Here is a 13,356-nt window from a genome sequence, read left to right on the forward strand (position 1 = left end):
TGGAGTACACAGTCTATATTGAATTAAGTAACGTCAAACCCTTTTGCTCCTGTTATGTATTATATGAATACATACTTCTTCCTGCTGACACCTCTGCCTTCTCACCATTTAATCATTTATGCCAAGTTTACGGGCGGCACTTCAATTTCCTTCTTCAACTGTCAAAGAGATGGCTTTTAAGTTTAATGCAGCATCATACGCTTATCTTGTAGTATTTTCCATGTTAATGATAGTTATTACAACGCAAGTTGTAACTAATTATAGAATTTAATTGGACCTCTGTGAACAATTCATTGGTTTAATTGCTATACTCTTGCTGTGAAATCTGGTTTTCCCACTACAAAAAAAGAATAAGTCATTTAAAAAATATTTAAAAAGTAGCAAAAAGTAGTAGCTTTTAGCCCAGAATTTACAGTAAATCTAAATGAAATGAAATGTACTACAAGCTTCAAATTGACCAGACAGAGATTGAAGAACTCCACATGCTGCTCACCGTGTTAAAACACCTGAATGGAGAAGCTCCCCCTGGTGAAGGTTTGACACGATGCTTTGTAATCTCATTATCTGTGCTACTCAGACACCGCTTGAGAGGGAGCCAAGTGCTAATCTCACTGAGAACATTGTGTAATAAGGTTGCGTAACACGTCATCTCTCAAAAGACATTAGATCAATTGGCACCAGATCAACTTTCCTCCACGTCAACCAAAAGGATCCGTTCTTGACTGTTAACAAGTATTATTGATGATATTTTTCCTCCCTTTTTTCAGTGTGAATTAATTGAAACATTTTCAGAGTAACTGGGCAGAGGTAAAGGAACCAGGATTATTGGTCCTGACTCAGAGCTTTTCCTAGAATGAAGAAAAGGGATGATGGTTGAAGGTGAGAGGTGTGGCCTGAGAGCTTCCTCCTCAAACTCCGCGAACTGGAGTGCACTTGAAGGCAGTGATGGCTTAAAACTCTGAGTTGGTTTTACTCCCCTGAATGGAAAGCAACGCTGTGTATTGATTCCAACTGGACGCTTGGAAAATTGGTAAGAATAAATCATACATTTTTTCAATATGTCTGTATTGCTTGGTCTATGCAAGGATGCCACCAACCTTTTTGAAGCTGGGGATTTCTTTGCTGTCATTGATTAGTGTGAAGTTGGTACCAGTTAAATGCATTTGTTAAAAATTACATATATATTATTTATATATATATATATATATATATATATATATATATATATATATATATATATATATATTATTGTTTTCAATTATCCTCGTTTTTTTACCAGGAGGCGTTAAATAATACACACTGTCTCTTTAACTTCCTGTGGGACAGAACAGTTATGTTTCCAATGACGAACTGCAGATTTAGTACTTTTTCGGAAAATTTAATGGTCCATGATGTATTTGTGGGTTTAGGCATCCTTCAAAATGCCTGCAGGACAATTGCACGGGCCAAGCCCCAAACTCCACCACAGCCTCTACAGCCTAACAGACAGCTCAGATGCCGAACAAGATGGTGACGAGGGAAACGGACCATTATGCCTCACTCCACTGCAGAAGCTCACTATGGACATGCACAAGGATGATCGAATTATCAAGGAACTGGTCATTGGCCGCAGGATCGGGTTTTATAAAGTTCGAGGGGAGATTGGCCACGGGACCTTCTCCAGAGTCAAACTGGCCTTCCACGCTTTGACAAAAGGTGATGCCAAATATAAAGACTGGTTTGGTTATGTGAATTGTCTTTATTGTCATTGATAACAACGTAGTGAACTTTGATTAGACGTGGCGGTCCACGATTATCATCTAATAAAGACTTAAAGAAGAAAAGTAAGGTAAATAGAATATAAAAATAAATGGGCAAAATATTTACAAGGTAGTACTTGTAAAAATACTGCAAGAAAAGATGTAACAATAGTGCAGTTAAAAGGAATGCAATAACATCCAGTTGCAACAAGATTTCCCATAAAAGTCGCTAAATAAGATACTCATTTAACTACTCATTTTTCCATGCAACTAGCAAGATATTTCTTTCTTCACGTTTTTGCCTAAAACGAGAAACAGCACTGACTTGCGATTATATATATATATATATATATATATATATATATATATATATATAATATTTAAAATAAAAAACGTTTTACAAATTTACACCTGACAGCCCAGGCAGAAAGCAACAGGTCAAAGAGGGGAGGCCCGAGATGAGAAGAGTCCTTGATAATGTTGTTGTCAAGAACCGGAACAGGGGGAGAACCCAAATGCGTGACGTTTCTCACACAAGCTTTATGTTACGGGAAATGGGGCAGTCATGCATGTTAACCCAAACGCCAGTGAATCGGCGATCGTTGGGTGGAAGACGTAAGGCAGAAGTCTGGCGTGGAATGACAGGAAGCCAGAGGCCGACGAGATCGATACCAATTGCATGAGCAGATAGACAGACGGGGTCAATACCGGACAGGACGGTGCAGACAGGATTTATATCAAAACTGGATATCAAAATTAAACAGGACAAACTAGACAGGAACGAAACTGGAGACTGATATTAAACAGGGCAAAACAGATGGGAGCAATACCGGACAGGAAATACTAACAAGAAACCGGACAGAGTCAAAGCCCACGTCTTGCGGGCACAGAGGTTCGTTGACGGACTCACAAAGGGTGAGTGAGAGCACCAGGCTTAAATAGAAGGGAAGACAATCCGTCAACGAGCCGCAGCTGGTGCCACTTGGGCAGGGACAATTGGGCGCCATGGCAACCGTGCCAGTTGGTGCCAGTAATGTCCTCCAAACTGGGTAGATAGCAACCAGTGATTTTCTGGGTTGTGTACTCTCTGTCTGCTTTTTCTGTCTTGTGGAAAATCTCACACTATTGGCAAAACTTGTAAGGCATCGTTTTTCTTACTTTAGAAGTCCTTCCTAGCCACAAAATGTTCTTGTCGTATAAGCACCGTAGATATACAGTATATTTATTTTTGGTCGTATAATATGTAGAATAACACTTAAAACTAAAGTAATTTTGCTAGGAATAAACTCAATGAGTAAGTACACATAATAAATAAACAGCCTACAAATTCATGAAAATGTAATTGATTGATTTGACCCGCCCTGTCAACAAGCAATCTGAAACTAAGACGAATCAAAACCAATTTTTGTTTGACTCCTACAGACAAAGTGGCCCTTAAGATCCTGGACAAGACCCGATTTGATAACCAAGCCCAGCGGCTGCTCTCCAGGGAAGTCAGCAGCATGAACTCTATGCAGCACCCAAACGTTATCCGCCTCTATGAAGTGGTGGAGACGCCGTGCCGCCTCCATTTGGTGCTGGAGTACGCCGGTGGGGGAGATCTTCACAACAAGATTTGCAACGAAGGAAAACTTTCAGACAACACCAGCAAGGTCACTTTTTCACAGATCCTCTCCGCCATTAAATTCATGGTGAGTCAATGCAATGAAAATCCAAACTACTTGGAAGTCATCCTGGGTTCCCGCGGATCCTTGAAATGTCTTAAAAGGCATTGAATTCATTATTCTTAAAAGGGCTTAATTGGCATTAAAATGTCTTAAATCTAATAATTGAAAGTCTTAAAAAATGTGTTAATAAGATTTATATTTGTTTAAACTTAAAAGATTTTGTAACATTCAATAATTTAAAATAGATGAATTGAATAATTTAAAAAATTGAATAATATTGAAATAAACCTTTTTTCTCAATTGTTTTTTGTCTTTTTGTTGACTCTGCTTCAAATTTGACTTCAAAAGTCATTAAAAAGTCTTAAAAAGTCCTAAATTTAACCTGCTTTAAGCTGTAGGAACCCTGTCATCCCAAATGATTGATTAACAGTCTAGAGCTTATTGCTGCAAACTAGCAATTAGTTACAGTTACTAGTTAGTTACTTCATTTAAAAAGTTGTTCAGTTACCCCTCAAATGACTGACACCGAAAAGTAGCGTGTTACTCTGAAAGTAACTACAGTATCTAGTGGGGCGGCATTAGCTCAGGAGGTAAAGCGCCCGTCTTGGGATCAAGAGGTCTCAGGTTCGATTTCCTCCGTGTTATATGTTGATGTGTCCTTGGGCAAGACACTTAATCCCTAACGCCCCCGATAGCAAGTAGTTGCCTTGCATGGCTGACGCTGCTATCGTTTAGTTAGTGTGTAAAAAGGGAAAAAGTGTGGAGCTCATTGTAAAGCGCTTTGGGAGGTCCTTTTTGACTTGAAAAGCGGTATATTAATGCAGACCATAAATGCAGACCAGTTACAAATTACCATATACAGTATACTCGCATTGAAGCCAACCCCCTAAAACTGCTTTAAAATAGCCACATGATGAAATAAATAGAAGGAAACGTTAACACCCCCTGAAGAAGCAGTGAAACCTTCGTATTTTTTGGTTTGTGCAATCTCTTGCTAAGGAACATTTAGATAAGACACTCCAGTCCATATCTGTTCTGGCTTCAAACCAATCTTAGATATCCTTCTCAATTTCTGGATAGTGTCTTTTTTTACTCCAGGCATGGACGACCAACATGCAGCACACTTTTATCGTAACTACAGAATAAATGGCTAAATACACGACAAAATACACGCTAAAAAAATACTGTCACAAACTGCATGGTGAATAAATTGCATTGATGTCCTGTATAACACGATTCACTTTTTTGTTAAAAAAAGTTATATGGCATGTATATATACATATATTTCTACATATGGCAGGATCGTTCCTCCATACAAGTGAGGTTCTTTAGATGATATATTCTATCTTCAATCGTTGCAGCACAATAAAAACATCATCCACCGAGACCTCAAGGCCGAAAACGTGCTGTTCACCGCCAGCGGCTGCGTTAAGGTGGCCGACTTCGGATTCAGCACACAGATTTCAAATCGCAACGACACGCTCGACACGTTTTGCGGCTCTCCGCCTTATGCCGCCCCGGAGCTCTTCAGGGACGACAGCTACCTCGGGCCCCCCGTGGACGTGTGGGCGATGGGGGTCCTGCTTTTCTTTATGGTGAGCGGCACCATGCCGTTCCGGGCCGAAACTATGGGCAAGCTGAGGCGCTGCGTTCTCCAGGGCGACTACAGCATCCCGCCTTGGATTCCCGGTCCCTGTCAGAGGCTCCTCAGAGGCATCTTGAAGGCGGATCCCGTCGAGCGTTACGCAGTTGACCAGATGCTGGGCTGCGATTGGCTTCTGCCGGTGGAGTTCCCGTGGTCGTTGGCATCTCCAGAACCGTCGAGTCCTCTGCAAGGCCTGTTGGATTCTAAAACTAGGGACCGGGACCATGTGAGGGAGGAGGAGTTGGAGGAGGTCAGGCGTTCTCTGGAGAAACTTGGGATCACTCTAGCGCACTTACGGAACAATCAACTGAATGACAGCTGCAGCCCGATTACAGGGGTTTACCGGATCCTACTGCACCGAGCGCAAAGGAGGAGGGGTTGCGACAGTCTGCCGGTTGTTCGAGGGATGGTGAGGGACCCCAAGCGGGAAGGACTTCGAGCATACAGGGGGCTCAGGCACACTTCCAAACTGTGCGTTCTTTCATAATACTGTAATTTACGGACTACAGAGCACACCTGATTAAAAGCTGCATGTGCAGTTTAAAGGAAGAAACTCAAACTTTTTGAACAATTTCAAGCCGCAGGCTTTAACAGCCATAACTAGAATGGCTGTGCGCCATTATAGCATCACCCGTGTGGAGACACGAAATCTTTGGGTGACATTTCCGGTTTTGGCAGGGTCATTCACCTCTAGATTGACCTACCTTGCCAATGCCAAGAGCTTTTTGTTTGCCGTTTTTACATCTTCACCTGACTGCCTGTAAAATACGGTGTTGATATTCAATGCCATTCTGGCCTGGGAGAAGGGAATGTCTTTGTGGGTAAAAAATGTCAACAAACCCAAATGGACTAAATAAGCTTAATTTTTGTATTTATCACATCCAGGGTAACTAATGTACCTGACTACCTGTAGAATATGGTGGTCATGTCTAAACACCTTCCCAAGTTTCTTGGGCGGGCAGACACACAAAATTAAAAAAAAAAAGACATACAATCTTAGATTAAAAAAAAACATTATCACCACCCTCGTTTTGCTTGCAAGTGATAAAAATTAACTCATCACGTCCATTGCTTACATTTTAATTGTCAGGAGGGAAATGTTTAGTACAGAAAAGTAACACATTGTGGCGCAACTGAGACACTAGTTTGCCAACTTTTTCTGCAGCTCTAAATCGTAATCAACTAGCAGGAGTTGAAATTAAATAAATCTGCATTAACATTTACACAGGAGTGCGACAAAACATTCTCAAAACAAAACTCTTTGCACTTTACTGACTAAAACTCAGTAGCCTGGACACAAACTGAGCCATGCGACTGGTCTTAAGCTCTCCCATCCCTTGACAAGTTAATAAAGAGACCAAGTTTTGCTATTACTACATGTAGGTACTAACTAAGGAAGGGTATGCAATAATATTGAGCTAAGAATTATCAAACTTACTACAGCCTGGTACGACTTCACAGTTTTTGGCCGGATAGGAAAATTATAACATTGTTAGTCACTAGCTGCCTTACTAAAATATTCTGTCAGTCAACACTGTGTTTTAGAAATATTCCAAACATGTACTCTATGAATGATGAATGTTGTTGCACTCCTGCGTATATGTTTATGCCGCAAACAAGTGTCCTAACCGCGGCACAATGTGATATTTTTCTGTACTAGACATTTCCCGTTTTGTTTTGATTTATGTAAGAAATGGACAGGAATGAGTTTTTTCTTATATCAAGTGCGGCTTGTACAAAAACAAAGTTTTTTTTGTTTAATTAGCACGTGCGCTTTTAATCTGGTGTGCTCTGTGGTCCGGAGTTTATGGTTCTTCGGCTCATTCGCTGTAGAGATGTGTTGTTGACAAACACAAAGGCTCTATGAGCCAGCTCTTTGAAGAGAACGACGGGAGCCGGATCCCTACCAATCAAGAGCCGGCTCCCCTAGTGATGTTTTTTTTCTCTGGAAGATGCTTGTGATTGGTCAATATGCATTTTTCCAAGGATTCTGTGGAGTTGACTTTCATTTTGGTAAGTCAGGAATCCCTTGTTTTTCTCGGGACTTTAATTTTTTTTACTAATCAAATACCCTCTTGAACACATTTGTTCGACAAACAAAAGTACTGCACTTTATAAACTATGTTTTTTTTTTTTTAAACAAATGACTTGTGTACCGTCAAATATGAATTTTTAAAGTCATCTTGCTGCTTTATTTTACTAGTGATTCCGGAAAGGGCGAAAAAAATCAATTCAGGACAACTTCAGAAAATGGTTTGTCACCATAATTTGGACGTTATTGGGGAACAAAAATGTGGCATAAAAATACTTTAACCTTACTTGAACATGTCGAAAAGTCCAACTTTGTTGGCTTTAGAAAGCACCTTTATCTGCCTTTTGGTACTTTTGTTGACATGATGTCTTTCGGAGAAATGATTTGCACGTATGTAATGTGGGTTCATCAAGCTTTTTCAAGTTTGTGTACAACTTATACTCCAATGTTATTGACGCACAGGCAGACCCAGGCAAGAATGGGGCTGGGTGACTGGTTAGCCGATCAAGATGCAGAGCACACTGCACGATGAAAATCCACAAAGTAATGAAACGTGTAAAGTGAATCGCAATACTTCAAGATATTACTCCATAAAAAAGTAAGTTGTTTCGTACTTTATTATTTATTTTTCTGGATCTATAAATATTTAAATTTATTATTTCTTTAATTCTCTGTAATAATGTCTGTCATCGTTATTATTTTTCTACGTATCAAATTTAAAGTTTATTCTTGTAGTTCATAGTTTGCTGTTGAGCTGAAAAATAAATATTTTCAATTTTCAATGTAATGTGTGGTTAATTTTTCTGGGATTCCGTGTTGCTTGATTTTCAACTTTATTCGAATGAAGGAAGTAAATGTTTAAACTACTGAACCGAGCAGAAAAAAAGCCAGAATTCCCCAATCACAATTTCGCCTTTGTCGACAGTGTCCCTTTAAAGTATTTTCAGGCTTTTGTAAAATGCTAATAAGCGAGAAGTTTCTGTTAATTGACAATAGTTCTATTGAAATCACCGTGTTCCTTCAATAGAGGAACTATATGACTAAACTTTGTAAATAAGACCATTAGTTCATAAGTATTTGTAAGCATGACAGTATTTAGAGACAAATCATGGTCATCTTATAACTGCTGACCACCTGGTGAGCTGTGTTGTGCGTGTTACTGAAATAAGTAGATAGTTAGAGATACTAGTTACCCTATTTAAAAAGTAATTCAGTTACTCCCTTGATTACAGACACCAAAAAGTAGTGTATTACCCTGAATGCAATTATCTAGTTACAAATTACCGTATATACTCACATAGAAGCCGACCCCCTAAAATTTGTTTTAAAGTAGCCACATAATAAAACAAATCGAGGGAAACGAGTAAATTTGTGGAAGCAATGAAGCCTTCATATTTTTTGGCTTGTGCAATCTTGAGAGCTTAGCTGAGACACTCCATATCCATTTCATTTCTGGGGTTCAAAACGCTCCAATATTTCCTTCTCCCTTTCCAGGGTACTGTCCAAGACATGTTTTTTTCCAGGCATGGTGTATTGCAAAAATAACATAACCAATAATAACATTAGAGTTCAGCAGACTTTAACCGTAAAATCTGCGCTTACGTATACCCTATTGATTTTTGTTTGGTTTGTTGCCCCTTTCCTTACACACGCTAATATGCACGTATGAGCTGACTTCCCGATTTCAGTATTTTATTTTATAGATGCAAATTCTGCTTAGATGCTAGTATATACTGTAGGGAGTATATCTGCATAAAGAAAAATTCAGTGTTCTTGTACTCTGTCCTTGAGATGGCCCCACCAAAACTGTATTCAGTTGGACGTTTTATGTAAATATAAACATGCCCACCGTTCTGCTGATGGTGCTAGTAGGGCTAGGTGGTTTGATCCAAATATTGATATTATCGATACTAACCTAGTACTTGGATCAGATCGATACAATTGTCCTGCGTTCAATACTTTTCTCCTCCACCAAATTCCTTAGAGTGTATTTTCTCTATGAAGATAATGCAGCCCTTGTCTTTCTCATCCAGCGCCCTTTGCCACTCTAAATTTATGCCTGGCTGTGTAACCGACAGGCACACTTTAAGCACCTCTCCCTACCTGACCTGCTGCTGCATCCTGCCTGCCAGACACTGGAAAGGGACAAATATATCCGACCAGAAGCTAAAAATAACAGCAGACAATAGGAAGCGCAGCACAATAAACATTTTTTTCCAACAGAAAAGGACAACGTCAGGTGTAACTTGTATGGTGAGGAAGTCTGCAACTGAGGGTACACCACAAATTAATTTGAGAATTGCTTTCCTTTGTAAGAAATTAGTCCCAACACTGCTGGTGAGTTTCGTAAATGATGTATCGAGCAGGTGGTTCTTTCACTGGAACATTTGAACTAGTCCTGTTTACCTTAGATTCACCAAGTTCCTACAAGTAAACAATAGTCCCAGCAGCAGCTGGCAGGACACCAGATGCTGCACGCTTTTTTCTCCCAACCGGTCCAAACCAGACAGACTTTTTTTCAGAACGGGGGAAGATCAGCTCCTCCCTATCGTGCCCTGCAATGCCACGGTCACCCCGAAATACCCTCCCTCACCCTTCTCCTGCAAGAGCGGCAGATGGCGTGGCGTGGCTGCAGAGACATCTGCAGGACAGACAATGGGGCTCTCTGTCCAGTCCGATGGAGCTGACGGGCGAGGGAGACGCTCTTTTGTGTCTGACGCTTTACACATGCAGATGAGATGAGGGGCCAAACAGGGGCTTGGGGGGGTGGGCGTCAAGTAAACAGATGACGCACCACAGCCCTCCCCTTTCAAACTTGCTGAGTTTTAAACTTTCTTTAAACAATACACACTAAAGCTAAATGATCATTATAACAGGTGTCTCAAACTTGCTTAATTATGAACGTTAAAGGGGAATTGTGCATCATTTGACCACTAAATGTGTTCTGTTGTTAAACCAGAAACGAGTGATAAAAATCTCAGGTAAGAATACAGACGACAGAGACCAAAAGTGCCCACAAAGCCCCATTTTCTTCATTATTTTTTGCTCAGCCTTTCACCAAGAAAAGGACAGATTATGACATCCATGTAATGTTAAATAAATAGAAATTTATCAACCTACGTACCTAAGTATTTTGAAAAATGCTCATCTATCTGATAGTTGATGTATTATTGCTAATTATTTAAATCAATATTAATTTTTAAACATTGTTTTTACCGCTGGGAGGCACTGTGTAATACACACTGTCCCTTTAAGTACAAGCCGAAGCTGATTATTGATTAATTTATTGCTGATATAGTTGTTGATCATTAGAAAGGTCAATGTATTTTAAGCTTATTTTGTGTATGGAATAAATAAAAGAAAGAAAATATAAATTAAAAAATAAGAAAAATGCATTAACAAAAGACAAAGAAAGAAAAGAGAAGGGTAAATAAAAAGAAGAATGAAAAAGAGAGAAGGGAATGGCCACCATGAGTCCAAGTAGTTTGTATTCATCATTGTTCTTTCTAGCATTAATTTTGGTTGGATTACACAATACAGCAACATCTAGTGGTCGTATATTACACAGTGTCCCTTTAAAGACCCAGCAGACTCCTTTCAAATTGTCTGAGATGTAAACTTTTGTCTTTCTTGGTTTTCAGCTCAAAAAACAAAACACACAGAATTCATTGATAATTTAAGAAGTGTTTATTAAGATTTTCCACTTGTGATTTTTCCATTTCATATATATTTTTTTCTGAAGTCAAAAAGTACAATTTTTAGTATAAATTTAATCCAGCCATTGTCTGAAGTGAAACCTTTAGACAACATGCCTGTTTTTTTTTATAATTAGCTTTCTTTTTTGTCATTTTTAAACTTCTAAAGTGAAACCTTTAGAGAATTAAGACAATTCTGGAAAGTGGGAAAGACTTTCGCCGACCGCAACTGCTGACATGTTGCACAGCCGAGAGGCCGCCATCAAAAAGTCTCTTTTCGTTGGCGATTCCTCTCCTTCAGCACCGCTTCTTCTCCTTCTGCGCGTGCTTGGATGAGCGTGCGAGTGCCTCGTAGTACACACGCCGCTTCTCCTTCCTCTCCAAACCTCATCCGCACAAAGAATGAGGGTCGATGGCGTCGCTCTTGAGGCATACCAAACCTCATTCACACAAAGAATGAGAGTCATCTTGGTATGCACGGGACAAGAGGCGACGATGGGCCGGGGCCCGGGGCCCCGGAAGGCCTGGATTGGGAATCCTCCTCAGGAGTATCCAGGGATGAGCAGAGACAGCTTCATCCTGTCAGGATGAGCGTTTCTTGAATTCACAGAGAGGAGCCCGATGGGAAATCAGCGCCCTGGAAGGGTGATCTCGGGGACCCAGTCGTTCTGGAGTCGGCTCTCCTCGCAGAACAAGTGCAGCTTTTCCAGGGAGGGGTCTTCCCAAGCACCCTCAGATGGGTTCTGTTTAAAGAAAAGAGGACACATGTGATTAGCAATCTTTCTTTTTATCACGTATACCTTCTTTTAAATTCTGCCATAACCATTCGTGACTACATTTGTGTCATTACAAATTTACTTAAGGGGACAATGTACGTTATTTGACCACTATATGTCTCTGTATGGAGTATTGCAACCGCTAAAGAGTGCTACAAAGCACAAGGAGACTCGAAGTGACCAAAAGTGACAAAAAGCAAAATATTTTTAATTAAATTCCCAATTTAATTGCTAAAAAAAAAAGATTTTGACGGATTATTTTTGTTTTGGTTATGAATATGGATAGGAATCAGTGATGTGCAGTCAGATTCATTTAATTAGTCTCATTTTCTTTAAATAACCAATTAATTAGTACATGCTACATAATAAGTTTGTCACATTTGTCGGTACCATAGTGGCCTCACTGTCCACAGATTTCTAATATGATAATAGCCCTACAACCAATATCGATAAGTTAATTCACATGCTTTCAAGTTATCCAGTATTTTTTCCTCACTGTATGGATTTATTTTCAATATTGTTATTGTTGCTTTTGTTTAAAAGAAGCAGCACATTGCCTTCATTTGTAAGTTTAGGTAAGACAATAAAACATGTTTCTATTTTTTCTGAATAATATGTAGGTTCTTTTATGTGTATATGTGACTTTGGCTCACTAGACACAAAGCTCACCACAAATCACTATTAAAAGTTCCACCAGGGTACCTATCGCTACTGAGCAAGACCGAGAGATCGGTGTTTTTATTTGACATTACTTGATTGGCTGTACATACCGTGATAAGGACGCAGTGAGCATCCTCGAGCTGCTTCGAATCGCCGGCAACGATTTCAGCCAATCGATTTTTATCGCTCACACGGACGATGCTGATGTCGTTATCAAAACAGAAAGACTGGATGAGTGTGAAGTGGATCTGCAGAGCCACATCACAATCGAAATCCTCGTCCACCGCCAGCACGCAGAAGGACACACTATCCGGATCACTGTTGACAAAATCAAGTAAAATGAGTAAACAGTCGCCAAACACACTCTCAAATCTTCCTTATTTTAGGTACTTACAGATTCATCACTTTTGCGCTCTCGTAGACTCCCACAGTGAGAGAGTCATTGTCCAAAGCTGCAACGAGAACCTCCTCCAAGGCTTTGCCGGTGCATTGCGCACGCTCGCTAGATTCTTGGCTCAACACTTGTTCCAGAGTCATGATGAATAGGATGAAAAGTTTCCTCAAAAGTAGAAAGGAGAATGTTGTGTGGAGTAAATCCGCAGAAAGAGTAGTGACCCTCGAGGAGCGAGCGTCTCTTTTATAGCGAGCAGCTCGTGTGTGGTTGAGAAAGGAGACGCGCTCTGATTGGCTGCTGCTGTCTTGTATTGGTATGATAATGCCTTTGTCGCGCTTCTGGCTCGTGGCAGATTGATGGAGGGTCATTGAGGCACGCACGACCCACCAACCCCCTCCCTCTTTTTGGGACGAAACAGCCTGGTCTAAATCTAAAAATAACCTAATTTAGGGAACCCCCGCCCCCCATAAAAGAAAAAGTGTGGAGCTCCTTTTTTGCAACTTGTAGAAGACAACTATAGTGAGGGAATTGGCAAAAGAAAATGTTGAAAGAGCCGCATTGGACTGGAAAAACAAAACATGTTTGGATCGCCAAAAAATCCGCATTTATTTGAGCCCTATAAGAAAGGCAACACATTTATATGCACTGTATATTTGAGGTATTAGAGGCCTTTTCAAGCGGAGAGCTACACTGTATTTGTTTTTTTTTTAATTAGCGCAAAGGGCACCCAGTTTACATGCATTTCTGA

The 13,356-nt window shown here is 40.1% G+C and overlaps 2 protein-coding genes across 2 annotated transcripts; one reads left to right on the plus strand and one right to left on the minus strand.

The window, feature by feature from the left end:
• The first annotated feature begins 798 nt into the window (after window positions 1–798).
• Window positions 799–6,962, plus strand: nim1kb (NIM1 serine/threonine protein kinase). The gene is made up of 4 exons (XM_088319890.1): window positions 799–1,030; window positions 1,410–1,695; window positions 3,162–3,430; window positions 4,768–6,962. Exons 2-4 carry the CDS (start codon window positions 1,422–1,424, stop codon window positions 5,536–5,538), a joined length of 1,314 nt encoding a protein of 437 aa, XP_088176016.1. The 5' UTR covers window positions 799–1,030; window positions 1,410–1,421; the 3' UTR covers window positions 5,539–6,962.
• Window positions 6,963–10,755: 3,793 nt separating this feature from the next.
• gadd45gb.1 (growth arrest and DNA-damage-inducible, gamma b, tandem duplicate 1) lies at window positions 10,756–12,828 on the minus strand. The gene is made up of 3 exons (XM_088355710.1): window positions 12,609–12,828; window positions 12,325–12,532; window positions 10,756–11,521 (listed from the first exon to the last, which is right to left on the minus strand). Exons 1-3 carry the CDS (start codon window positions 12,749–12,751, stop codon window positions 11,408–11,410), a joined length of 465 nt encoding a protein of 154 aa, XP_088211836.1. The 5' UTR covers window positions 12,752–12,828; the 3' UTR covers window positions 10,756–11,407.
• Window positions 12,829–13,356: the final 528 nt, after the last annotated feature.

Source organism: Urocampus carinirostris, chromosome 16 (genome assembly GCF_059441175.1).
Source record: "Urocampus carinirostris isolate Australia breed hairy pipefish chromosome 16, RoL_Ucar_1.0, whole genome shotgun sequence".
NCBI lineage: Eukaryota > Metazoa > Chordata > Actinopteri > Syngnathiformes > Syngnathidae > Urocampus > Urocampus carinirostris.

Coding starts and splice junctions, on each gene's coding strand:
- nim1kb (XM_088319890.1), top strand. CDS start 1,422: ATGCCTGCAGGACAATTGCACGGGCCAAGCCCCAAACTCCACCACAGC. Junction 1,696..3,161: donor CTTCCACGCTTTGACAAAAG/GTGATGCCAAAT, acceptor TGACTCCTACAG/ACAAAGTGGCCCTTAAGATC. Junction 3,431..4,767: donor TCTCCGCCATTAAATTCATG/GTGAGTCAATGC, acceptor CAATCGTTGCAG/CACAATAAAAACATCATCCA.
- gadd45gb.1 (XM_088355710.1), bottom strand. CDS start 12,751: ATGACTCTGGAACAAGTGTTGAGCCAAGAATCTAGCGAGCGTGCGCAA. Junction 12,533..12,608: donor AGCGCAAAAGTGATGAATCT/GTAAGTACCTAA, acceptor TTTTGTCAACAG/TGATCCGGATAGTGTGTCCT. Junction 11,522..12,324: donor CTCACTGCGTCCTTATCACG/GTATGTACAGCC, acceptor TTCTTTAAACAG/AACCCATCTGAGGGTGCTTG.